Raw genomic sequence first — 27,662 nt, 5'->3', positions numbered from 1 at the left:
TGATTGCAAATCTCTTTCTGTGTTTCACAAAATAAGTTTTAAAACTTCAATAATGAGGTGAGACAAGGTTTGAGGGTGCTAATGGTCGCTCTAACAATAAGGGTGTGTTCCTTAAAATGTTTTGTTTGTGTTTTCAAAAAGAACATCAGTTCATGGTAGCTCTGCCAGTTTATTTTTTTCAGTTTGAAACATTTTGATATTGTACAGTAAACAGTATGTATTTTTAATGTATATTGAATTAAAGGTTTGGATGAGCTAAAGAAATCACACAGCACCTCACACTTGGGAGTTTTCAGAAGGCTTTGAATGCATCATCGCATTTTGACCCACAACACATTAGCATGTACTGTAGCTGTACATGTTGCCCCTGTTTTGCTCTCCTCCTACCTCCTACAGCATTATGTTTCAAGAAATGTATGTGGAGAGAACAAAATGCAGAAGTAATCTTTCTGTAATGCATTTGAAGGATTGAATTGAAAAGGAGAGGAAACAGTTTATTTGGTAGAACCCCTATTTAGTAATAACGGAGTAATCGGTGCCAGGGAAATAACAATGTGTGGGTAACATTCAAAACCTTCAGAAACTTGAGATGAAAACTTTTGTAAGTATATTCTGAAAAAAAAACATTTCCACCTCTTGTTATTCATACATCCAGTGCTGGTGCTGAACAAATATCTAGTAATAATCTTTTTTCTGTTGATTTGATATAGTGAGCCGAACTTTGTGATGTGAATACACAATATCTTTCCAACAAAACAAAAAGTGTTTTGATTTCTGTGCCAGAATAATTTATACCCAGGCTAGGGCTGATTTGTGCATGAAACAGATTGTTATCAATGTGTGTAAAAGCATATATATATATATATATATATATATATATATATATATATATATATATATATATATATATAACCATAACCCTTCTAGAACAGTTATAACATTTTTCTAACTTTTAATGTGATCAGTTTCTATATTGCCTCTTTTACAAGTTTCAAATGCCATGTATTGTATAGTATCTTGTAGAGACGAGGTCACCAAATGATGCATTATATACTGTTTGTTTCCACCTTGTCACATTATAAAACTATACCAGCCCATTATCAGGCAGTGTTAAACTGGCATTACATCACTCTTTTGTAAACACTTGCTATGTCGCAATAAACTGCTCCTGAAGATTGTTATGTATTGATTATGAATGAATCAATCTTATGAACAATACATTCATGAAAGACACTGATGATGATTGGGTAAATTATGAATTTAAAAAGAAGTTTACAATTTCTTTGTTTTATATAATGGATGATTTCATGGTATTTACTACTCTTTCTTACAGTTTAAGTACAGGTGTAAAGTACATTTAAATATAAATGAGTACAATGGACCATTTAAAAGAAAAAAAAAAAAAAAAAGCCTTTAGCGTTAGATAGCGTTAGCAACATGGCTACCACTAACGGCCTGACTACTGTCCAAAGCAAAAAACAACCGTAAGATTCCCAATTTGACCAAGAAAACCCCAATGTCATTTCTATGCAAAGACAGGGTGAAACACCCGGATGCATTAAAGAGTAGGCAGGTTTTGTTACTCACTAATCAAGTAGAAAGAATGCTAGTTTTGAGCTGGATCAAGTCCTGTTGGTAAGTTTACCAAACTCATATGAACAGGGGCACAGACTTTGACACAACACCTGTCGTCTCCATTGAGTGAATGCCGATCCGTTCACTCTTACCTCAGTTTCAATCCCCCTCTTCACCTTCCTTGCCTCCGTCATCAGCAGCGTTCTTTTTCTGTTGCAGTACAGAGTTCTCACAGTTATTCCAGCTGTACCACTGTTACCTGGGGTTAGCGACCAGGGAAAACAATGCCTCTCCTTTTTTTGGTTGCACAATGGCAGACACATTTCCTTTGTGTTGTAATTCATCCTTCATTTATGTGGGAAAAATTCAATCACGGTGGGCAGGCTGAAGGGCATAATGAAAGCAAAATTTACAGGTATCCAATCTCAATGCAGATGGTGTCATTCTTCTAAAGCCAATCCACCGTGCAATCAGTATTTACTTCAGAATAATATGTTAGAGAAAAAAGGTGTCCGTTGCCAGTTTAAGTGCCATTTGAAGAGCTACATTACCATTTGTTTACTAAAGGTTCGAAAAATGGCACTTTCAGAGTAATTTACATAGTTTCACGTTCTCATTATTTTTACTATGCATTTTGACAGTAGTGTAGTAGTACACCTTGGAGTACTTGGCCTAAGAGAAAGGAGTTTCATTATCTGCAAAAAGTATAATAATTACAGAAAACTGTATAAGGATGGAGGACTAAATTCTCAATTACAAGTCAAAGTTTAAAAATATTATCATTAAAATATACTTGAAGTATCAAAAATAAAATTATAGTACTTACTTATGCATTAATATGTTGCTGTGGGTCAAGGTGGAGTTAATTTTAACTATGTCCATTCTGTTGGGTAGCAATTAATCGTATTTTATAAAATGATCCTATGTTTTATATATTAAATCTTATTTAAAAAGTAACTAGTAACTGTACCAGTCAGATAAATATATTAGTAATGTTATGAATCATATTTTGAACTATTTAATGGGAACGAAGACAATAAAATATATAATATTCAAGATACAAAATAAATATAATAATAAGAGCAAGACACTCCTGTATCTCAATTTAATTTTTCAATTTAACAAGCTTTATTGGCATGAATGTTTTATACAATATTGTTTTATACAATATTGCCAAAGTATACCAATATCTCTCTCTTAAAGCTTGAATGAGGAGGAGGGGTGTACTGATTGACAGTAGGTAGTACAATACAGGACGGGTCTGTGTTTTCATTGTCAAAAAAGGGTGTGGGTCGGTGATGATACAAAAATAGTAGCGTTGTAAATACATCTCATCGGTTTAAATCGTCTCCGACAGACAGCTCCCTCAACCAATGAACAACTTCTAAGGATCCTTGTTTTGATTTGTCAGCCAATGGGAGTGAGTGGAATTCCCAATTGGGCGGGGCTACTACATCCGTGCCAAGTTGTGCCATTTGTGAGCTCCTCAACAGACGGCGGTGGTGGCGGGGAGTACATCCAACACAAGTCGGCACTGATGGGGGAGTCCGGGCCAGTAACCAGAGTTGCTTGTTTAATTAGGAACAGGATTAAGGCCTGGTCAGTCTGACTTCATTGAGAACTTTTCCACTACAGACTTGGATTTTCTCCTTTTTACCTCGGTTTTCTGCTGGAGGCCACAGAAACCTCGGGCTGGATTGGGCTGTACACTGATCCGAGTGCGAGAAGACATCCGTGGGCTTGTTTGGGAAGTCTCATGAAATGTATTAACCAGAAGTTGACGGCTTGAGGTCCTAACATGTTTATTTTGTAGAGTCGGTGGTGTTTACACGATAGCAAAAGGTGGAATTACGGTGCAGTAGAAAAAAGTTAATGAGACAAGCTAACTTGTTAGCTAGCTTGCTATGATGCTAGTCGGCTAGCTACCTAGCAGCGAAACTCTAGCATGTTGAATGAATGAATGAATGAATGAATTGACGACCACCTGCATTTAAGTGCTTCCTGTTATTACAGTAACACGTCGAATATTGTATAAGACAACACTTTATTTTCTACAACAGAGCGAGCCTGTCCGGCTAACTCCTCTTGACTGTTACACTAAGCTACATACCCACAAATGGACAGGAATGCGATTCCTGGGAGTTGGTGGACGGCGGCGATTTAGCACTCAAACAGTGTTGCGCTATCTCCGACAGTAGCGTGGTAATGTTTGTGAGGCTGGGGGGAGCTAACTTTAGCTAGCTAGAAATATTTGCACTACTTGGTCTTGGCTGCTACAGTGTGAAGCTTACGCCCGGTGTCGGAATGGGGAACACGGTGTCATGCTGCGTCTCGCCCGAGTCGAGCCCCAAACTACCCTCGAGACAACCGGTGGAGCGGCTCGAGGAGTTCCAGACCAGCACCGAAGTGAGCGATGATAACACCGTGCCCTACCTGCAGCATATCAGCGACAGAGAGGTCCCTGACGGTAGGTGTCCATTTGATACTCAAACACATGTGATGAGAAGACAGTTTGAACTTAATTTTTCCTTTCCTGTGTTGGATCCCATGGACGTCACACCCATAGTGTTTGTGGGGGAGTTTCCTCCTAGTCCAGGCCCTGCCAGAGTGAAGAAGTCCCTTATAGGACTCCAAAGTACATAAACTAATGACAGAATCAGCAGATATCCACACAGTATGTCCACACCAACTCAGTTTCTTGTATCGGTATAAGGATCCCCTCCATTAATATTGACAATATACAACAACTTGATGATACACTCTTTCACACAGCAGGTAAATGCACACACAGACAGGCTCTTTAGCTGTTGCCAAGTTGCCAGACGTGTTTATTGCCATCCTGCTGCCAGCATTGCACTGATGATGAGAACAGTCTTAGACAGCACTATTTAGATGGGCACTGCATCATAGTGATTACACTGGCATCACATTACAAATCCAGACATTTATAAAGAAAACAAGCCCCCCCTCTTCTCTGAGCCACATTAACCTCTCAGAAATCAGCAGTAAAAACAAGCCCTTTGTCATTTTAATGCCCTGCCTTTCCCAACCTCAGCTTTATTTCAATGGCCAATTATTGATCAGGGCGGGGGACAAATTCAGTATAAACAGAGTACTCAGAGTGTACTCGGTGACCAAGCCCAGTTTTGTAGTACTATCAGTCGTAGGGCCACCACTCCTCTTTGACTCCCAGACATGCGTAGTGTTCATTCCATTCATGTTATTGTAGACAGAAGTGCGTGCTTCCAGTCTGGCGAGAACCGCTGTTGGCAGGGCAAGGGTCAGAAGCTGCCCAACTGTCCTTCGTACATTCCTTGGGTCTCCTCTTACTGTCCTCACTTCACAGATGGCTGCCATCACCTAATCCTCTGTCCTTTATGTAATGTACTGTCTGCACAGATTTGGAGAACGAACACAGTTCACTAAGTCCTGTTTAAACTGGTAGTGTCTTCATGTTTGCGTTGCTTGAATTTGCCCTTCTATCTCTATTTGAAAGTACACAAGTGATTGGTCTAATACAGTAGCTACCAAAACATTTCCATGTAATGTAATGTATAATTGTAATGTATAAAAAAAGGTTGATTATTGTAGTTGTGTTTTGTTTTGTTTTATCCTCTAGCCAAAATAATAGATTTTTTTACACACAGTAGCAAGCGTTGTATGATAGTGACATAATACTTCTCTGATATTTACATTTTGGATAACAGACTCGTCAATCTATTCTTGCTTTAAAAACAGTTGTCTGCTGGTTGATGGGAATATTGATATGCAAATCATACCCATCTCTGGTAGACCGTAAGCGTGTGCTTATTATGCTCACACACAGTGATTGGTAAAATGTTCAGTAAAATCTGAAAGTAACTGGAAAAAAATATCTTTCAACAGATTGTTAAAACCTGACTTTCAAGTGAACAGTGTAGGAATGATAGCCTTTTTTATGCAGAGTCAGTTCACAACTTAATGTTTTTACGGTCTTGTTTGGTGATTTATGTCAAGTCTGTTTGACTGTTTTACAGTAGTTATTTATAATGGATAATGATAATCAGCAGAATTATACTGTGTGCTATAATACACAATATAGTGTGTGAGCTTGATCACTGTGTCAGCTAATGGTTTCCTGTTTTCTCCTTTGGCTTCTCCACTACTCAGCAGTGAGAGCTGAGCAGCACACAAATTGCCCTTTGTTGACAGATTGTCTCTATAAAACACTTCCGTGTGCTTTTTGTTTCCTCAGAACTGGCCCTGGAGTCCAACCCATCGGACCACGCCCGAGCAAGCACCATCTTCCTGAGCAAGTCCCAGACAGACGGTGAGCAATTGTAACATGACACACACACACACAGCAGTGATTCACATTAACTGTCTTCTTCAACAATGCATGGTGTGTAGTTGTCTAACCTTGGCTGTTTTGATTAAAATGGTCATTACTTGCTGGAGCCACAGGCATCTCACATAATCAAATCCATAAGTTATTAAAACGGGTCTTTTTTTCTATTCTCAGGCTGTTGTAGATATCTTTAATTAACTGTAAACTATCTCCAACACAATTCTGGTGTTATACTACTTGTGATTCTGACTGTTACCTTGTTTCAGTATAACTAAACACCGATTCCTGCTTCAACCTGGCTTTTGTTGAACATCTGTCTTCCTTTACAGTACGAGACAAGAGGAAAAGCAACCACATAAATCATATCAGCCATGTAAGTGTCATAAATTTGATTGCCTAATTGAATGTATATGCTAAGTTATGTTGTTTTTACTACAAGTCAACAGAAAGTGGGCTTTTAATGGCAGATATAATAACAAATGTTTGGAACAGGAAAATGCTAATAGCTCATTAACTCTCACCCCTCAAACAACAACAATCAATACCTTTGTTCATAACTGGATATGTCAAAGTAACAAAATCCAGTAAACATCAAATTAATGAAAAAATCTGGAACTGAACCTCAGACTATCTGTAAAAAATCTTTGTGAGCGGTCGTAATTTTTTTGAGCTATTATTTTCCTTCAAAGCCACGAATTCCAGTTGAGAAGCCTGATATTAAAATGAGTCAGTTTGGGTTTTTGAAGGTAGCTTTATGAATTAATTGTTGCCTCTGCATAGGTATTTTTTTGTTTGATCTAAACGTCTCTATATTTGCTAATTTTGAACTAAATCCAGACTGTCATGCAAGTGTTAAGGGTTAATCCAGAATTATATTGCTGTCAGTATGGAAAACCCCATGATACTACATTAGAGCACTAAAGCTGTATGAAAACAGAATGGTGGCATTTTACTGACAGTATTTGCTAATGCCCAGTAATTAGATAAGGCTAGTGCATCCAGCTCAAGTGAAGATACACCAGAAAAAACACAATCTTATGAATGCCAAAACTGATGACCAAAGGAGTCACAAAATATCTCATCATATATGACAAGTATGTACATCAGTTTACAACAGCCGGTACAGCTGCAGAGAAGTACCTATTTTTTTCTTGCTTCTCGAGTGTCAAACCAGCGTAAATTCAGCCATAAAGACTGATTCCTGTCTCTTGATCAGTACATGTTGTTGATTTCGGTATCTCAAGGTATCTCCTGGTCCGATGTCAAAGAAATACAGCTCCTGTTCAACAATCTTCATCGACGACAACACCGTCAGCCAGCCAAACCTCAAAAGCACAATCAAATGGTGAGAGAATTTCACACACGGAAACACACACACACACACACACACACACACACACAATGCTGTGCTGTCCAAAAGTCACTCATTTCGCATGAGACAATCCTGTTGCATCACAGCGTGGTAATCTTGAAGTAATACTTCATGGATGCATGACTGAAACAGCTGTTCTTACGCCTAATTTAGTACAGTCCTTTGTATTGACATAATTTTGGTGAAGCCGAAAACAACATTTCAGGATTATCTCAGTGTATTTAAATGAAGCCTCCTTGCTGGATCTGTGCAATTGTTTGTCCACACCACACAGTCAGACACACATGATACTATTCTCCAATTGATTTTATTGAAGCTATAAATCACCAAAATTAATCCACAATTTTTGTCTTTTCCACAATTTTCCTCTCTTTTCTCTCCAGTGTCACATTAGCAATATACTACCACATCAAAAACAGGTTGGTGCACATTTATAATTTAATCTGAATCATGTCATTTGTGGATTTTTGTATTGCTAAAGCTGGTATGTGTTTGAAGTATGTTATGTGTTCTTTAGGGACTCGGACAGGTCACTGGATATCTTTGATGAGAAGTTGCACCCCTTATCAGTGAGTATGTTGATGAGATTTCCTCAAACTCAGTCTCAGAGTCTCAGCACCTTGCTCCCATCAGGAAGACAGGTGAATGAAGGGTCATTCCTTCAAGCCAGGGGTTTTGATTAATCAAGTAATTTGTCATATATTAAGTCCATCTATCCAACCAGTCAGTGGCATTAAGATCTTGCTGCAGTACTTGCATATAAACCTCACAACTGGAAAACCTTGACCACCAATGTGACAAGATCAGAGATGGGATCTGGTACAAAAGTTTCTTTCTTTTTACTCCCTCTTTTGTTTCAAACTAAGGTAGTTCAGCACTGCCTGGTATTAAGGGCTGTCCATAACACTGTGCCAACAGTTAAAATAACATGAACCGTAGTGGTAAGTAGCGCATCATTAAAAAAGGCTGTGATTCACTAGTTAAAAAAAAACCAAGAGGAAAATATTATCCTTTCTCATCCTCTCTTGTGGCTTTTATAAATGGTTTCCATTCGGTTCTAACCTTGTGATAATGAGGCATGAGTGGTGTCTCATTCTACAATGAAGTTGTTTTACTGCCGTTCCTTAATGTGAGTTTTTGAAGGGCCAGTCCAATCTTCAGATGACATCAAATAGAGATGAGGGGTACAAGGGAATTTTGGGACAAACCCAGTATCAATGTTGACATTATCACATTATCACACTTGTAAAAGTAACACTTGAATGAAACAAACATTACAACTATATGACTGCTTGCTTGTGGACAGTATTTTTCAACCTGGGGTATGTCCTTTAAGAAATTGATCTTGGTGCAAACTGGAAGCTAGAACGGTGGAAAAATCAAAAATGTAACACTTTGTGCATATTCCAGTTTTAAGAAATTGATAATGGATTTTAACACCAGAACCAAAAAGTACCTTTCTGACATATCAGAGTAGATGACTTCCTTCCCTCAGACGTGTGTGTTTGTGAACTGTTTGTCCCATATAGAGAGAGCCAGTACCAGATGAATACTCCCGTGTTGACCCAGAACACAAAGTGATCTACCGCTTCGTCAGAACACTCTTTAGTGCTGCACAGCTGACTGCAGAATGCGCCATTGTCACTCTAGTAAGTATGTCTCTTCATAATGCTGTGGTGGACACACTGACACTGGACACCTAATTTAAGTGTTTGAGTTTAAGGACATATTAGGCAGTCTTATTCAAATCAGACACTCCCGTCTATAGTATATTATTGTTATTATAGACCTTTTGAGTCTCGTATCAGGACATTTTTACAGATGCCTCAGTCTGTATGCAGCAAGTGGTGGACTTCATGAGGTTAAATACTGTTATTATTATAAACTGGACACCAGAGGGCAGTAAATGTCTACAAATTGACTTGTCCCAAATACCACTTCACAGGTGAGTGTTTGTGTTATGATCACACAACACAGATTCTACATCAGAGAAGATTCAAAAGCATTTGAGGCTAGGAGTAGATGGATCCTTGATTGCATTCAATAAATAGGAATAGGATTTTTATAAGACCAATCTCACAGGTTTGGTTTTTTTTGCTCAATGTTGTAACAGACTGTGCAGATATGTTGCAGGATGTAGCGATCAAAGAGCAATGTGAGTCAAAATAGACTCTGAAGCAAAGCAAATTAATCATCTTGTTTTCAAAATAGCAAGCAAGCCTGAATTTATATCACCATAATGTTCTAGTTTTTACAGTTAGTAGCATTTCCTTTCATTTGTTCTCACCTAGTCTGTTTCCACTGAGTAAAGTATGAAAGAAAAATAAGACCATACCATCAGCCTCAAATGTCTGTGCTGGTACAAGAAAATAAACAGTAGATGCAACATTTGTAAAGTAGTGGTCTAACTCGTGGAAAACACTGCCTGCTTGTATAGTGCTTGACGGCTGCGTTTCTGAACTGCTGCGGCTCACATACGTGTGTGTGTGTCCACACAGGCAGCGTTGCTGTTGCAGCGTGTCTCTTACCTGCCTTATCTTCTTACATGGAGTTTGCCTTTAATAATTATCAATAAAAATGCTTTTGTGATTTTCCTTTACCCTTGTTGAAAGCGGGAGAGGGAAAGAAAGACAGTGCACAGGAAAAAACTGCCTCTCCCCTGTTGTGTGTATTCTCTTCGTGTCTGTGACATATTCTACAGGTGTAGACATTAAAACTGTTGTGAAATGCTGGTATGATGTCAATATGACTGTCTACAGGTCGTTTTCAGGTCTATTTTTGCCGAGAATCACTCGCATATCGCGGTAAAAATAGGTCAAGACTCCGCTTGACACACGAACCAGCAAAGCTGTGGGACCTCCAACTGCCTCCCACGCGTGAGTAGAGCAGCTCACGCAACTGTGTCTGCTCTAACCTATTAACATGGACGCCAAAATATAAAGCAAGGCATCTGACACGCACAAGCGCTGCTCATGCAGGCAGTGTGTTCAGCCCGTAATACAGTTACATGTGTATTACCACAAAACACATGTATAGGGGAAATTTGCTGGTTCATAGTATGTGAACTTTGACATAAGCCAGCATCAACCTGACTGTTCTCCATGGTAATATTCAACTATGAAAACTTTGTGAGTTCCAAATTAATATTTTGACCTTTAATTGTTCTTCTTCCTGAAGGTGTATTTGGAACGCCTGCTAACCTACGCTGAGCTGGATATCTGCCCTGCCAACTGGAAGCGCATTGTCTTGGGAGCCATCTTGTTGGCTTCTAAAGTCTGGGATGACCAGGCTGTGTGGAATGTCGACTACTGCCAGATCCTTAAAGACATCACTGTGGAGGACATGTACGTCTGTCGTTTTTTTATAGCAAACACACTGAAAATAAGGAAGATGTAGACAGACACAGAATAACCTTTTTCAATCACAGGTCATTCCTGTGGGGGGAGGCATCATAGAAAATTTCACTTTAGATGGCATGTTCTGACAACAGACAATAAAACTCTACAAAGTTTGTAATTTAGAAACCAGACCCTGCTACTTCCCCGTTAGCTCTGCTTAACGTTACACACCGGAAATCAATTCTTCTTCACTGCTCTAAAAACCAACACAGGAAGTTGCGCTGTTCTGAAGAAGAAAAAGAAGAAGATTTGACGCGAGTCAGACAGAGCTAGCATCATGTCAGCTATTTGGCGATATTTTATACCGGATAACCCCACCAGTAAAACGGTGACATGTTCAATATGCAAGGCTGTAATTTCAAGTGGTGGCGTGAGTGTTGCCAATTTCAACACCAGCAACCCTATAAAGCATCACGTGAAGGAGCGCAACAAAACTGCTCTCTCTAAACCTTATGAGATAGTGAGGGAACACATTTCATGTAGGCTGAAAGACGTGCAGGCAGTCAGCTTTACTGCTGGCATTTGGACCACCGACGTGTGCCCCATGTCTTTGCTGAGTCTGCATACTGGGTGGACACAGTATTGCCGTCAACATTTAACCCTTAATAGTGCAGTGCTTCAAGCAAAGGAGTTCCTCGAGTGAGTTTTAAGGGAATTATTTATTCCTAGATTTATTTAAGTTGCCGTTGCACTATTGTTTTAAACGGTTCTATTTAAGAAATGATAAATGGTATCGGAACATCTCCAGTCTAGTGTCTCTTGAATATATATCCCCAGCTCGTAGGCAATCTGTGTATTGGAAATTTGATGTGAGGTTTTTGCAAGATGCCCATTTTTTGCTCTATTTTTAAGGATTTTTGGGTGGATTGGAGAGAAAGGAAGGAGGAGTTGGAGTTGCTCAGGTTATGGTGGGATGTGGGAAAGTGCCAAATCTGACTTTTTTGTCAGTTATATACAGCTTTTGCTACTGTAGAGATGAGGAGAGCAATTGGAAGGAATGGAGGGTAGCATAAAGGATGTTGAAAAAAGACTTATGAAGCAAAACACTCCAGAACAGAGGCAAAACCTGGCTGTTGAGCGAGTCAGTGTCACAGGTGGTGTCTGGGCGTTCCCCAGGTGGGGATGGTCTGCCGGCTTATTTTTATAAAAGCTTCTGTTCAGTACTGGGCCCAGGTGATGGAGTGCCTTTGCGTAGGGGAGCTACCACTCAGCTGTCGCAGGGCAGTCCTTACTCTGCTACCTAAGAAGGGGGATCTAAGTGACTTGAGGAGCTGGCAGCCGGTGGGGGTGCTCTGTGTTGATTTAAAAAATGTTTCCAAGAGTCTGGCAAACTGGCTAAGGGGACACTTGGAGACAATAATGCACTGTTACCAGGCTTACTGTGTACCAGGACGTTCAATTTATGACAAACTGAATCTCCTGCGTGACATGATGATGTCATGATATCTCTTAGGTTAGATCAGCAGAAGGCCTTTGACAGGGTGGACCATGGGTACCTGTTTCAGGCTTTACTTGCTTTTGGAGCTGGCAAATGTTTTGTTACTTGGGGCCTCATGTCTGGTTAGTTAGCTTTTAAGACCCCTATTGTAGTCTCAGCCTATGCAGACGATGTGTCAGTGCTGGTTAAAATGACCTGCAGGCAGTAGTAGGTGCACTTCAGACTTACCTAAAGGCTTCATCTGCCAAAGTGAACTTGGGGAAGTGTGGGGGGTGGAGGCAGTTGGAGGTCCCACAGCTACCAGGGGGTATTGGGTGGAAAAGGCAGGGGCTGAAGGTGTTAGGGGTGTACCTGGGCCCTGAGGGCTGTGTCAGTAGGAACTGTGATGGGGCCTTGTCAGCTATAACCATGAGGCTGGCAAAGTGGAGGTGGCTCTTCTCTCAGGTCTCCTACAGAGTTTGGACACTGACGATCATCGTTTTGGTGGCTTCTTCACTGTGGCACAAGCTGGCGGTTCTTAGGGCGCACTCACACTTGGCCCAGTTGCTTCGTACTGTGCCAAAGCACAATTGTCCCTACTCCCCAGTCTACCACTGGCCTGCGCTCATATTGCTTCAGCCGCACCTCTTCCAACTGTGCCAGGGCTAAGGAAGTGTACCGTGCTTGAGCACAGTATTCACACTAGTCAAAAAAACTTTGGACTTTGGCGGTCAAACCTGCTTGGGCGTGACACGGATTGCCTAGTGTGAGTGCGCCCTCTACCTGCAGGACTGTTGGAGAAGCTACAGAGGACTGGTAAATTTCTTCTGGTCCAGTCATCACTGGCTCAGAGCTGCAGTACTGTATCTGCCAGTACATGAGGGTGGATAGGCTCAGGCTCTAAGCAGCCCAGAGGATGCTGTATTGCGCAGATTTTTGCTGGGGAGACCCAGCACAGGAAATGTTGCATAGGGCTAGTGTCACTAGGCCTCCACTTTTCCCAGTGCTGAGGTTGGTGGCAGGTCCAGAAGGTTGGCAGGAAGAAGGAAAGCTGCTGTCCTTTGCCTCTCCGAGCCAAGGTTTTTTTGAGGATGTTGTAAAGGGGAAAGTTTTGTATGCAGCGTTAGTGAAGGTCAAGAACTTTTTATACAATAATCAGTGGCAGCGCTACCTTGAGGGACAGATGATTGCAGGTTTTAGGTGGAGGGTGCTGTATAAGCTCCCTCTCCCTAAGAGGTCAGGGGATCTGCAACGGAGGGTGTTGCATGGGGCCCTGGCAACAAATATGTTTCTGTCTAAAGTGGATTATAATGTGGGGGAGGGCTATGTATTCTGTAACATGCCTGAGTCTGTACATCAGGTGTGTGTTGAATGTCATTGTTTGCTGTCTTTATTGTCTTTACTCTCTGCTGTCTGTGGGAAGATGGGAGTGGGGTTCTCTGAGGGGCTTCACATACTGAGGCCTAGGTATTCTGGTCGGACCAAGGACAGAGATGTTCTAATGAATTTTCGTTTTGGCCAGGCTAAACAGGCTACTTGGCCCACGAGACGCAACAGGTTGCAGGGTTCAGGGCTGGTGGACCCTGAGTTCTTGTTTGAGGGACTGGCTTTTTGCGCGCCTTAGGGAAGAGTATAAATATTACTCTTTTGTTAGTGACCTTGATTCAGAAGATGCGGTGTGTAGACAGGGCTGCAAATACAAATCCACTTCATCCCTGCCGGCTGAGGAGCGCAGGGATGCGCACACACCTGTGCAAATATATCAGCAATTGCCGATTGATGGGCTGAGGGTGGCTGGTTGGAAAGTCTTAACTTATTGCCCAACCCTAATGTACAGTGGTACATCTGGTAGACATGCTTTAATAAAGGTGGTTAAAAATCAAGTCTCCCTCTCTCTCTCTCTCTCTCTTTCTCTCTCTCTCTGTCACTCACTCACTCACTCACTCACACATACATGCATACATGTCTGACCTACACTCTCTCAACCCTGTTTTCATTGCTACCATTGAAGTGTCTTTGTGCGCCTAGTCGGGTCTGGATGGAGGGATGGCAAGAAGAGTAGAGAGGGAAACAGAGAGACACACAGACAGAAATGCAGGGGAGGGTCTCAAGTGCTCTCACTGCTTCTACATAATGGCCCTGGCTCTCGCCCACTCCATTAGTTGCCCTGGGAGACCAGACATCACACACACTCTCACTCTATCCACCTTTGCTGACCAACAAAGCATCCTAGATGCTATCTCCTTGGCGACCACCTCCCTTGGCTTTTCTCATGGCTGTGATGATGAGGAGGAAGGATGATGGAGGCTGCAGGCGAGAAAAGATGAACTGTGGCACTGATACATGTCTGAGTACCTGCGTGTGTGTGCGAGATCTCTGTGGAAGAGATTTGATTCAGTGTCCATGAGCACTTCCTATGCTAAAAGTCAAAGTCGGTGCACAATGATGTTTGTTTCATTTCAGTGTTGCGCTCAGTGTAAGTCTTCAACTCGGGGTACTGTCAATCAAACCATAATAAGATGGTGATAAGCCACAGCCTCAGTAGGGACACGAGAGAAGAGCATTCACGTCTCAGGGTATACCTTGTCCTTTTCTTTTTTGGGGGGTTGTGGTCTCTGGATTCCATCTTCTTAAATGTGAATATTTTCTGGTTTCTTTACTCCTCTATGAAAGTAAAGTGAATATCTTTTGGTTGTGGACAAAACAAGAAATTAGAGGACATCACCTTGGGCTTTGGGAACATTTTTCACCATTTTAACATTTTATAGACAAAACAATTAATCAATAAAATAATAAACAGATAAATCAACAATGAAAATAATTGTTAGACGCAGCCCTTTGCAGTGGCTTTTCTGGATGACAAAATGAATCTAGGAATATGTGTTTTGTTTTTGTTTTTCTGTTTGTTTTTTACAATTAACATCAGCAGAGACACTCATGATTGTTAAAAGAATTGTCATAAGATTTTCAAGAATAAAACTTTGGTTTTGTATATTTTATAACATAATGCACCTTCTGTCCTTTGAATAACCGTATGTAGCGAAGAAATGCGTCTTAGATTTGTTCAATTATGTGAGGAGGTTAAATGGTTTGCTGAGATTTTTAATTTTTAAAGTTTGCTTTTATTTCTTCACCAGGTGTTTTAGGATTCTAATCCTCTGCTCCTCTGTTACACTCAGTGTAGGTTACTAACCTAGTTACTATCAGCTTCCGTGTTAGAGTAGAGGTAAACCTCTGTTTGGGAGTATTGTCCATCTGGGATAACCCTCAGGTATCTTTCTACCTTCTAGGAACGAGATGGAGCGCCACTTCCTGGAACTTCTCCAGTTTAATATCAACGTGCCAGCCAGTGTCTATGCCAAGTACTACTTTGATCTGCGGCAGCTGGCTGATGACAACAACCTCAACTTCCCTCTGGAGCCTCTCAACAACCAGCGCGCCCAGAAACTAGAGGTAAGCTGCCGTCCTCACACCTCAACCAGTAACTGCAGGTTGTTTCATTGCGTTGCGCCTGCAGTATTTCCTCTTTGCTCTGCAGTAAGCAGACTGCACTCTTATTCTAAAAATGCAAGCACCTCAGATTAAAGCACAACCACTATTTCAATGAGAACTTTTCAGTAACTGAGTTTTTATTTTTGTCTTCAGGCCATTTCAAGACTATGTGAGGACAAGTACAAGGACCTGAGTCGAGGAGCAATGAGACGATCCTTCAGCGCTGACAACCTGATAGGTATACGACACTACAACGCTGTGCTGTCATAGGTCAGGTCTGGTTTCCAAAGCCAAGCTACCCACCACCACAGCCAGCTCCGGACGGTCATCTCACAGGGTCAACGCAGCCACACCAGGCAGGATTCAGCCTTGAAATGCGACAGTACGACCTGACCAAACAGTAGTTTGACTGTAGAGCTGCGTGATTCTGAAATTAAACGTGAAATTGAGGTGTTTATCTAAACCTTCCCCACACAACTTGTTGTTACAAACCCCTTATTTATTTCTTACTTGTCCCTTATTTCCCCAAGAAAGTGTTAACGAGGAATTGCTCCACCGCAGTCATATCCAAGGGATAGCATATGGACTATAACAATGCAGCCTTGAAGGATTATGCTGGTGTTATTCTAGATTTTTAGTTGTTACCAAATCCCACTAAAAGACTAAAATCAAGAATATTTAAATCCCTCTATCTGTACTTTATGAAATGCCTGCACTGTCTGTTTGACTGTAAATCACATATTATGTCACATATCAATTCATTTCTTAGAAAGGCTTAGTAATTCCTTAAACATTAGCCATAATCAAACATTACTCAAAAAGGAGATAGTGTATTGGTCCACTATTTTTAGTGGTGGACCAATACACATATGCTAGTGAGTAGTTACTACAGGAGGTGTGGGAGTGACTTAAAATAAACAGTACACTACTACAATGTCTGTGTGTGTTGGTAGGAATGAAGGAACATGTCAGCCAGGTGCAAACTGATGTGTTTTTAATAGTTTATGGACAACACTGAAGCTCCATGACAGAGGAATCTGATGAACCAGGCTTTGGGTACACAGACTATACTTGTTAGTGGGGTCAATTTATAGTTGGGATCATATAGTTTCATGGGATTTGTTAAAAATCAGAAAATATAGAATATCAGCAGACATATTGTTTTAGGCATGTCACATCAAATGCAAACGCGGTTCCTTGTCAATTAAAGTTAATACCAAAAGTAACTTTTGAGAGTGTAAAAAAGACTTCCCGTTTACTGTTCATTCCCGTGGTGCTGGATTCTGTTTCAGTAATCTACACATTTGAATTTGGATGGAGCGTACAGCGTGTCTCAGATCACAGACTGTTGAACTATTCCACAAGAGTGGACTGAAGTTAACAAACCTCCAATCAGCTGTCACGTGTCTGCAAATCATGAGTGCCAATCTGGGATCAGTTTCACTTTTCAGATATACTCAGGTGGTCACTGCTATGGAATGGCTCGATATAGCGGTAAGGTTGACATAATGACAAATTGAGGTTGGGTCCACACTGTCCAGCCTCCGTATTGTGCTCCTCAAATTCTGCCATCCTGACCCCACTTCAAAGAACCCGTCAACGGATGCTTGTCCCAGGCCCCGAGCAGAGCTGTCGAGCAAGCTACATAGATACTGAGGGGGAAAAGAGACTGATGGATATTCCCCTCCTTTTTGCTTACTATGTAGGCTACTAGCTGTGAAATTTATCTTTGTTTTTAATTAAAACAAACATTTGCAGATGGAGTATTTTAAATAAACACTAATCATGTAACAAAGATATGTTGTAATAATTTGTGTTGTATGTATGATGTGACAATGATGTGTTTGACCAGCTGTGCTGCCAGTTTAACCAGTACAACTAGTTTATAACCGGTGGCAGTTACAGGGTTTGGTGTGTGTGGTGAATGTGGAACACCTCTCCTGAAACCACTTTTGATAAAGTTTGAGGTATTTAGGTATTTAGTGTGGCCATTTGGGTGTAATTTCAAAGAAATTTTAAATATGTTGCTTGGTAATTGCTGCCTAATTACCACTAAATCTTTGTGGCAAAATCAACTTTTAGATCAAGCAATTTAACAAATGTTATTTCCTTCTAGTAGAGGTTCAGCACACATTCTGATGTAGTTCAAAAATACACAGACACAATGGTCCACACAACCTTATTCTTGCACACTTGAACCACTGAAATGGGAAATTGCTGTGCTCTTCAGTGTAGAAACCTCAGTAAAGGCTGAAACACACAGACGTACATGACACATGCACCAAACTCAAGATCAACTCAGTTTTAATTCCACAATATGAATCAAAATCTACAATATCTGTGTATCCTTTGAGTAACTCTATCAATATGAAAGCAGATTTACATTTAAACAAATAAACCTAAATGTCAGTTTTTACCAACACTTAACTGGCAGTCATCATCATTCATATCATCACATCCACTCGCACAAGTCAGCCTAATAAATTAGAGAAAACGCCTAGCATGTGAACACACAGTAGTCTATATAACACAACTGGGCAACAACATAGAATGAAAATATCACAGCAGGGAGGGAAAGGGCAGAAAACAATATGCTTCATCTTTATATCTCATTTAGTACACATTCTGTCTTCTAATGTCACTTTTTGCACTGACGCTGTGAGTCATTTGTAATTTTTGTGGTCTGTTTTTGTACTCTGGAACACAAAATGTGAGGTGGGACCGATCCACATTAGACCACAGATCCCTGCCTGTAAGATTTTGTTGTCTAGAACTAACTTATAGTATGGTTACATCAAACTCTACAGATTTACATATCTAAATAATGTAAACACAGCCAACGGTGATGGAAAAGCAGTATTTTCCAAAAGTGCTTATATATGCTAGAAATTGTCTTAAATAATGACAAATGTTGTGCTTTTTTGTCCAAACAACAATCTACTTCTTATTTTTTGGTCTATAAAATATCAGAAAGAATGTAAATGCCTGTCACCAAGACAGCGTCATCAAATTAAAATGATTTTGTCCGACCAACAGTCCAAAGCTTAAAGATATTCATTAACAGTGTTCATAACAAAAAAATGGCAAATTCTTAGATTTGAGAAGCAGATTTTTGACATTTTTGCTTTAAATGGTTTTAGTAATTATTTGATTTATGACAGAAACTTTTGCTGGTTAAATGTCTGTTGATTAATCTGTATTTTAAAAAAAAAAATTTTTTAAAGTACATGACCCTGAGATCTGTCAGTCCATTGCAAGAAATCACTCAAAGAGTAGAGGTTCTCAAAGTAAGGTCCAGGGTCCTGATATGGTTCCTCTGGGAGACCAAGCAGGATTGCCACAACATACATCATTGAGAAAAATGAGAATTATTTAATAGTAGATTTAATGTTACCATTAGTTTTTGTAAGCCATACCTATTTTGGACAGTTTTGGTAGAAAATCTTGTTCAACAGAGGGTCAGTGGTCCAATGTTGATCTGCTAGGGGGTCCCATATGTGGAGCACATTAAGTGAGCAGTTCCATTGTGAACCAGCAGGTGGGGATAAAGGCTATGGACCATTTCATCCTGCAGCCTGAACCTGATCACAGCAGTTCCTTCACACATGGACAAAACTAGTTCACACTTTTCAGAGACAGACTTCAGTGACAACTGTGCGTATAACGGTATGCATTTTAAAGAATTAAATCCTTCTTTCTATTCTAATACTTTTATTTTATTCTATAAATCCAAGTCTGAGAAAACCTATTCGAGGACAGTTTCTCAGCGCTTTTCACTTTGTAAATCACACAAAACACTCCAGATATCACACTCAAGTACTGACTTGACACAGCACATTTATGTACAGGTTTATACAATTCAAATCAGGCAAGATTTGTTTCTCTGGTGTCATAAACATAGCTTGTGGCAGTGGCATCGGTTGGTTACATACTAAACATCACACTATACAGCTAATTTAATTTTCTTTTTACAGAAAAATTATACAATATATACATAAATAAATATGTTTACGTCTCAGTGTTCAGGGTAAGCAGATAGAAAGAACCATGTGTGATTCCATCATGGATCCACGTCAGTGTGGGCTTTGAGGATGTTTTATCTCTAAGTTTCTTCATCTGTTTCCACGACCAGAGTCAGTTTCACAAAAGTCAGACTTCCCTTTAAATATTCTGTGTTGGATTTTCTTTAGTTTCTGTATCTTTTGGAGCAATGTGTTTCATATTGTCACAATTGTCTATTTTTTGTGAGAGCTGAGACTCAGAGCTCAGTGATACACAAGTACATCTAGCAGATGTGTGTCTGCACTCACATTCTGGGTGTTTGGATACTTTAGTTTATTTCACAGTATCCAGACAGGTGACCGTACATCAGTCCTCTTAAAACGTGTCACTGTGCCTCAGTTCATATATGGGATGGAGCAGCTTTATGATAGATCCCTGATGTCAGCCCAGTTCCAGTATGTCCAGTTAAAGCAGTACTAGCCTCACTGTACATAGAGGGAGGAGCAGTGGCTTTCTGCAGCCAGCAGGGGCAGCATCGAGCCACAAACCTCCTCCAAGACTCCAGGGTTTTCCCTGACCAAATCCAGACTCCTGAGGTGATACCCACCACCAAGCACATAAAGTACTTGAGCATGAAGATGGCGTAGTCTGGGCCCACGCCCGAGCGCTGGCGCTCAGATGGGCAGGAGCAGGCCAAGGCTCGCTCCCAACTGGGCCGATAGTACTGCTCATAGACCAGGCAGGCCACCACGATGGTGGCGGGTACAGTATACAGCACCGTGAAGAGTCCGATGCGGATCATTAGACGCTCCAGTTTGTCCGTCTTGGTGCCACCTTGCTTGATGATGCTCCTGATGCGGAAGAGGGAAACAAAGCCGGCAAGTAAGAAAAGTGAGCCGGTGAAGAGGTAAACCACAAGAGGTGCGAGTACAAAGCCCCTCAGATTCTCCAGGCTCTGGTTCCCCACATAGCAGATTCCGGCCACAGGGTCCCCGTCCACAGAGCTAAGAGCTAGGACAACGATGGTCTTGACACTGGGGATGAGCCAGGCGGCGAGGTGGAAATACTGAGAGTATCCTGCGATGGCCTCACTGCCCCACTTCATTCCTGCAGCCAGAAACCAAGTGAAGGACAGCACCACCCACCAGATCGAGCTGGCCATGCCGAAGAAATAAACCAACAAGAAGACAAGGGTGCAGAGAGCTGGACCAGTGGTGTCGTAGAGGATATACAGCTGGTCACCACCAACACTGTTGCTGGCACCACATGCCACTCGCTCATGACCTGCCACCAGGCGGATGATGTAACCCAAAGAGACGAAGAGGTAGCAGGCAGCCAGGAAGATTATGGGCCTCTCTGGGTACTTGAAGCGTTCCATGTCAATGAGGAAGGTAGCAACGGTGGTCAAGGTGGAGATGAAGCACAGCACTGACCAGAGTCCCACCCAAAAGCTAGTGAAGGCGCGTTCATCGGCCGAGAAGTAGGGCTGGTGGCAGGGCTGGGCACAGTTGGGTATGGGGCTGGTGTGGACCTGGCTGTACAGAGTGTGGGGATCCCTCTTGATGGGGACCAGGGGATCCCGACAGCGGCACTCCCTGTCACACTGCGGGGGGCTGGGGGGTCTGGTCCGGGGTTTAGGGGTTGGTTTAGGGAAGGGTGGAGCCAGGGTGGTGGTCTCACTGCTGTTCTGGTCCATACACAGGGTTTCGTCGCCCAGTTGGGGCAGCTGTTCGCAGCTCATCCTCTCGGGCCACTCGAAGCCGTACTGGCTCATCAGCGGGGAGCAGCCTCGTTTGGCCCGTTCACACACAGAGCGGCAGGGCGGCAGTGGCTTGCGGTAGTCTGGCAGGCAGATGGGGGTGTACATGCTGCACAGGAAGAAGAGCAGGTCTGGAGAGCAGCGGATCCGGACCAGGGGCCAGAACTGGTGCACCTCAAGGCCCACTTCCTCCTGGGTGTCATGGTTGAACTGATTGGGCATGTAGGTAAGGTTGTAGCCGATGCCCCTGCACATGGGCACAGTTATGGGCTCACAGACCAAATCCTTGGAGGCTCCTAACGTCAGACCAGGATACTGGAACAGCAGCAACAGAAGCAGCACAAGGGGCCTCGGGAACACCGGGCTGCATGGCACATGCCTCACCGTGGATGCCATATAGAATATAAGTATTGAATTGTGTTAGAAAGATAAGTTTAGAGTCAATAAAGCAAGGAAATAAGAATAAATCAACTTATTTTCATTTAGAAGTCCATCCCGGATGCCTGGGAAAACAAAACTTCTTCTGCTGAATAGATCAGGACCAGAGGTTCATTCTGCTCCAGGAAAGAGAAAAAGTGCACCTTTTCTTAATGATTAAAACAAAACAGGCTGAACTCCTGACAGTAAATCCAGTTTGTCCGTAAAGGTGCACAGTGCGCCAGGAGAGCCTCTGCTGTCAATCATTCACCAGCGCTCCCGCGAGCAGTACGGAGAAAGTTCATCTCCGGTGGTCACGTTCCAATAAATTTAACGACCCTGTAACATTTTTACCAGCCCTGTTCGCTCCTGGCAGGTCACACGCGCCAGAAAAAAGTCGCATCATGAGATTCACGGTCGGTGAAAGAGCGTAAAAGCGTCCCAAGAAGGCAAAAATCACAATTCAACAAAAATGTCTCTGCGCCTGAATCCCCCGTGTGTGAAATCCACTTGACGTCTCCTCTTCGGGTTTATTCCGTCAGTCATGAAAAAAATAAATAAAAAGCTTTGAGACACATTCAGCTCCTTCTTTTCAAAGTTTCACAGGTGTCATGTCTGCTGCCTCCGCGGGGAAACAGAATGAAACAGTAATAATCCGAGCAGTTCTCCAGAGCATGAACGTATTCCGTGTTGTGACGCTGAGCAGCGCGGCTGCAGCCTCCACTGAGCCTCAGGACGGAGTAAAGTCCGCCGAGCCCGCAGCACCTCCTCATCACACACACTGCTGCGTTCACGGCCTGTCGGAAATGTCACAATTGGTGTAAGAGATACGGAAAAGAAGTATGAAAACAACATCCACAAATCAACAGTTATGAAGTGAAACGTGAGAAATTATAAATATCCTATCACATTTTTTTGTTTCCACTTTGGGATTTATGAATTATACCATCATCATTCTTTATGTGAGGCAAAATACACAAAGGCTACAATTATAGACATAATGGCACGAAAAAGAGAAGTGCAATGAAATAACTGAACACAATTTTATAATCTAACTCAATTTAAAAAGTAGTCAAAAACAACAGTTTAATTTTAATGTCAGCGACGACCCAAATGACTCACCACTGTGATTTATGTACGTCAAGCATCCTTGTGATTCTGCAGGATGGTAATTTACCTTTGTGTTTTAAGGTACAATTTTGAAGCACACGAGGAGGTTTTCTGTTACTATATAATTTTATGCTATAGGCATATTGAACGTTTTTCTTCATAGGCTCCATAACTTAAACAGTCAATTATCAAACTTTTTGCAACTCATTTTCTGCAGACTGACTAACTGGTTGATCAACCATTTGTTATAACTCTAGTTCTTTCATTTACAGTGTATAGTCATAGTATTTATAGGCCCAGAGGCAGCCCCCGCAAAACTACTTAAGCACGTTATGTTGTGTTTATCGTCCACCATCCGCACCTGAACGCATCAGTGAGTTGTAGGCTGTTTTATGACTTCCTGCATTCGGAGGTAGGAGTTTTCCAAGAGAGCTTGAAGGTATTAGATGATGGATAAAGTCTCCCCACCCACTGACACCCCGATCAACGACCACACACAGCAACAGTTACATTCTGTGACATTTGCAATGATCCACTTTATTGATAACATCTATAGTAGTTCAACCTGTTTTTCTCATACTTGCAGGCTGTTTATCACCGTTTTGGTTTCTTTTTCATTTTATGAACATTCTTTGCTCACTACTTTTTTCCTAATTTATTATCCAATATGTCCATTTTACATCATTTGTTGATCTCAAACAGCCAGTTATATTTGCAGTCCTGTTTGCAGTCCAAAATCTTCTGTTTTTTCTTCAGGACCAATTTAGTGTTTCTGTCCTTTTGATGTCATCATACATTGCCGAGGTGTATGTATAGAGGAATAGGCTATTAAAATGATGTATACTATATGTTTGTTCAGAAAACCTGTCCTTGACTTTTGGCCGAACACTAATCTCAGTTTGTCATTAACATCAGCCGACACTGTGTTTGTCATTTCCTGTTGGCTGTGCTTACATGACAACAGGACTTGATGGACAGACACCTTTAATGATACACATACAACAGACATTGAACTATATGCAATCATAGCAGGCTGTTGTATTCTTACCCTGTTGTTTCAAGTCAGTGTAACATCACAGAGCTGAGTGCTGAATCAGAATAATTAAAATAAATCTGTGGCACTTGATTACTGATCTAATGACTCTGCTCTGTCGACACACACACACACACACACACACACACACATACAGAGAGCCATATCCCACATCGGACAAAGGTCACAACGCTCTCTTGGGGACAAAGGTCTCAAAGGGTGTGTTTGTGTGTGTGCTCAGTGTATCAGCCAAGACAAATCCTTCTCAGCCTGATTTACCTTCCCTCAGGTTACTTTGATAAAGGAAAGCAAGCGGCGAGGAGTTCAAGCATGGATGAGATCAATCTATCATGTGTACACACAAACATACACACACACACAGATACATACATATGTGATTACTTGTGGTTACTTAAGTGAGAGCACATGGAGACATGACCTGCATCCATTGCTGATCAGATAACCACGGGACAAACCTCCATACCTATACTGTTACCTTTTCCCACTAACGTTAACATCAACCTTAAAACCAGGTCTTAATCCCCAAACAACCATTGGAGGAAAATCAGAACACCAGATTAACATCCTTATATAAAAACAACGGATAACACAATCAGTCTCGCATCATAGTCTAAAACTCAGACTGGTCCTCATGAAGATAGAAGTACAAGACCACACACAGTGTGGGGCAAAAAGGGGAAAGTCATTTTTTATTAAAGATGAATCTACTTTGTTAACTTATCAAAAATTAACTACTTATGGCCAAACAATTAAAGGGACAGTTCACCCCAAAAGAAAAATTCAGTCATTATCTACTCAACCCTATATGATGGAAAGTCAAATGATGTCTGGTAGTCCATAAAACATTTCTGGAGCTTCACAGTAAAACAGTCTTCACTGTCCCCATCTACTTCAGTTGTTTAGGAGGATGCTGTGATGCTGTTTTGCCATGAAGCTCTAGAAATGTTTTGTGTGAGAAACTTGAGCTGACTTTCCATCCGTATGAGGATGAGTAGATAATTGCTGAATAATAATTTTTGGATGAACTGTTCATTTAAGGACAAAAATGCCAAACTATATATGTTTGAAGCTCTCATCATCTTGTCAGAGGACCAACAGGGAGTGTCCAGGAGGAGGACTCCAAATAGGGTCAGTCAATACTCAGAAGGGATTGGGCTAAATTTCTTAATTTCTAAATGATTTATTGGGATTTGTGCTCGTTATAATAGAGCTACAGAGCCTTGTAATCAAATTCGTGGAAAAATTTGACAACTTGCTGGAAAATTTGGGATCTAAAACAGCGCCAGAGTAGACTGAAAAACCAACCTTTTAAGTGTAAGAGTAATTCATCAATTAAGCCTTGCCTTGTCTTTGACTAAATAACCACATCCTTGGGCAAATACACATATGTTGTCTCATGCTTTTATTTGAGAGTTGACAGTGAGACAGAGAGGGAACATGGGGAGACAAATCCATGTCTGTTAGCGCCCACACATGACTTTCTGTTGACTCGATGTAATCTTGCTGCCTTTTAAACCTCCCTTTGTGCTCAGCCCGAACACACCTTCAGGCTGTCTACTTGCAAATGATGTAAACGTTACTACAGAACATTTTTCAAAAGCGCACTGATTGTGTTTTTTCACCCTCCCAGGCAGCCACGTTCATGTCAGCACTGCATGAAAATCAACATGCAGAGACTTGGAGCCTGTTTGAGTGAGGCGATCCGTCACTGTGAACAAACATCACGTGGGTTTTTGTTGGTAGAGTTACGTTACTGTTGTCTTGCTCAGACTTTTTACATCAATCTGTGTTTGCGTCTGGCTCCGTTGAGACTCAGCAAGTTAATGTTAAGCAGAGGTGTTGTGCTGGTGTCATGTGAAAGGCTTATGTTGTTGATTTAGACGCATTAAAGATACATAAAACTGCTTTGAACAGACTTTATTGGCATTAGTTTTATCAAGGACAGGACACAACAAGTAAATCAAAAGTTTTCAGTGGAGTATAAAGACAGCATCAGGCTGTATGTGCTGGTTCATACATTATACAAATCAGCCATGCAAATAAGTATCATAACATCTGCATGAAAAAATCTCCAAACTTTAAAGATACACTTTGCATCCCCTTTATCAACGAGAGGAACAAGAACCCCATCGTACCAAGATGAACAGTGTGTGGCTTTGGATCTGTCTGACCTTCACAACAGAGACAGCAGTTTATATCCTGTCTCAGAACAACAAGTAAGAGACTGTTGCACTTTTGCAAGATGCAAAATGTAACACAACCTCTTCACCAAAATGAAAATTTGAAAATACTCTTGCTCAAGTCAGTATGCTCAAGTGTTTACCAGATATTACAGATGCCAGCTGCGGCTGCTGCTATATTGTCTTTGGACAAAACAATCTCACATCAAGGTCCATTTAGTCACTGTTCCATAGAGCTTTCAATAATACCACATGGTCTTCACAGCATGTTTACATGTATGTTCTTAACTCTTTAAACCATCCATTAATTTGGAGTCATGTTTCTGTCCATCTGATGAATCCAATGAAGTCCAAAATTCACCCTTATAGTTGTTTTTGGTCTCTACTAAGTCCTGATGGAAAAAACAGGGTCTTTAGCTGCTAAATGCTCCACAACATTGACCAGCTATAGTCACTATGTTCACCAGCTAGTCACTATGTTCACCAGCTTGTCATTTTCACCAGCTAGTCACCATGTTCACCAGCTAGTCACCATGTTCACCAGCTAATCACTATGTTCACCAGCTAGTCACTATGTTCACCAGCTTGTCATTTTCACCAGCTAGTCACCATGTTCACCAGCTAGTCACTACCAGCTAATCACTATGTTCACCAGCTAGTCACTACCAGCTAATCACTATGTTCACCAGTTAGTTACTATGTATACCAGCTAGTTGCTGTCTGTGGTTTTGTGCTAACCAAGTGGTGTACAATGGTTTTTTAGAGATTTTCCAATGAAAACTGTGCTGAGAGTGGTGAGAGTAAACCAAAACAGTGAATTTGTGGGTCGGACAGACAAACTTTGAGCTGAAAGTCTCTGTAAAGCTCCATAAGGCTGATTGGAGCAACAGATTAAGGTGTTAATTTGTCCTGAGCAGCCCCTTTCACATTGTTTTTACATTGTCATTTGATACATTGCTATTGTAAAAATATAAGGACACTTGAAGACCTCTCATCCATGTTGTTGAAGCTCAGATCAAAATTGCATTGTTTCGCTTTAAAGGTGAAATACGACATCCACTGCCACTAGAGCACGACCATCTCAGACTAAAACAAATGGACATTTAATTAACTAATACATTTGGAAAAACAAGGAGCTGCATTTGAACAGACACTGCTCACATATCTTAGATCAAACTAACACACTAAGCAGTGCTGATCAAACATGAATCAATATTTTGGATGCCACTATTCCATTATATCTTTACAAAGAACATTTTTTGTTTTTGTGTCAATATTAATTTCCAAAATACATTATATTTAACCTTTAAACAATTGTCACTTTGGTAATAAATCAATGTGACTCTACAGGAAGAGCTTCATAGCTGTGAGGAGGTAAACAGGAGACATGGAAGCAATATGTACTTTAGGTTTTGGGACCTGAGTTTGATTTTGTGTTCGTCTTTTTCCAACAGGTATATTAGTTTTCATCAGATTTTAGTCACTAGACATTTGTCAGTGTTTTTAACTAATATGCATTTACAGTATATTTGCACTTGTGTGAACCATAAAATGTCATT

General features: G+C 41.2%; 2 protein-coding genes across 2 annotated transcripts; one reads left to right on the top strand and one right to left on the bottom strand.

Moving 5' to 3' along the window:
• The first annotated feature begins 3,044 nt into the window (after positions 1–3,044).
• ccnyl1 (cyclin Y-like 1) lies at positions 3,045–17,372 on the top strand. The gene is made up of 11 exons (XM_084361166.1): positions 3,045–3,174; positions 3,855–4,042; positions 5,810–5,884; positions 6,232–6,275; positions 7,147–7,247; positions 7,658–7,693; positions 7,792–7,843; positions 8,804–8,923; positions 10,452–10,618; positions 15,380–15,542; positions 15,735–17,372. Exons 1-11 carry the CDS (start codon positions 3,113–3,115, stop codon positions 15,849–15,851), a joined length of 1,125 nt encoding a protein of 374 aa, XP_084217292.1. The 5' UTR covers positions 3,045–3,112; the 3' UTR covers positions 15,852–17,372.
• Positions 17,373–17,868: 496 nt separating this feature from the next.
• fzd5 (frizzled class receptor 5) lies at positions 17,869–22,433 on the bottom strand. The gene has a single exon (XM_084361486.1). It carries the CDS (start codon positions 21,736–21,738, stop codon positions 19,984–19,986), a length of 1,755 nt encoding a protein of 584 aa, XP_084217612.1. The 5' UTR covers positions 21,739–22,433; the 3' UTR covers positions 17,869–19,983.
• Between the last annotated feature and the right edge of the window lie 5,229 nt (positions 22,434–27,662).

This window comes from Pagrus pagrus (assembly GCF_965226575.1).
Source record: "Pagrus pagrus genome assembly, chromosome: 9".
NCBI lineage: Eukaryota > Metazoa > Chordata > Actinopteri > Spariformes > Sparidae > Pagrus > Pagrus pagrus.
Note: the sequence above shows the minus strand (reverse complement) of the source record. Positions and strands in the feature narration are given on the sequence as shown.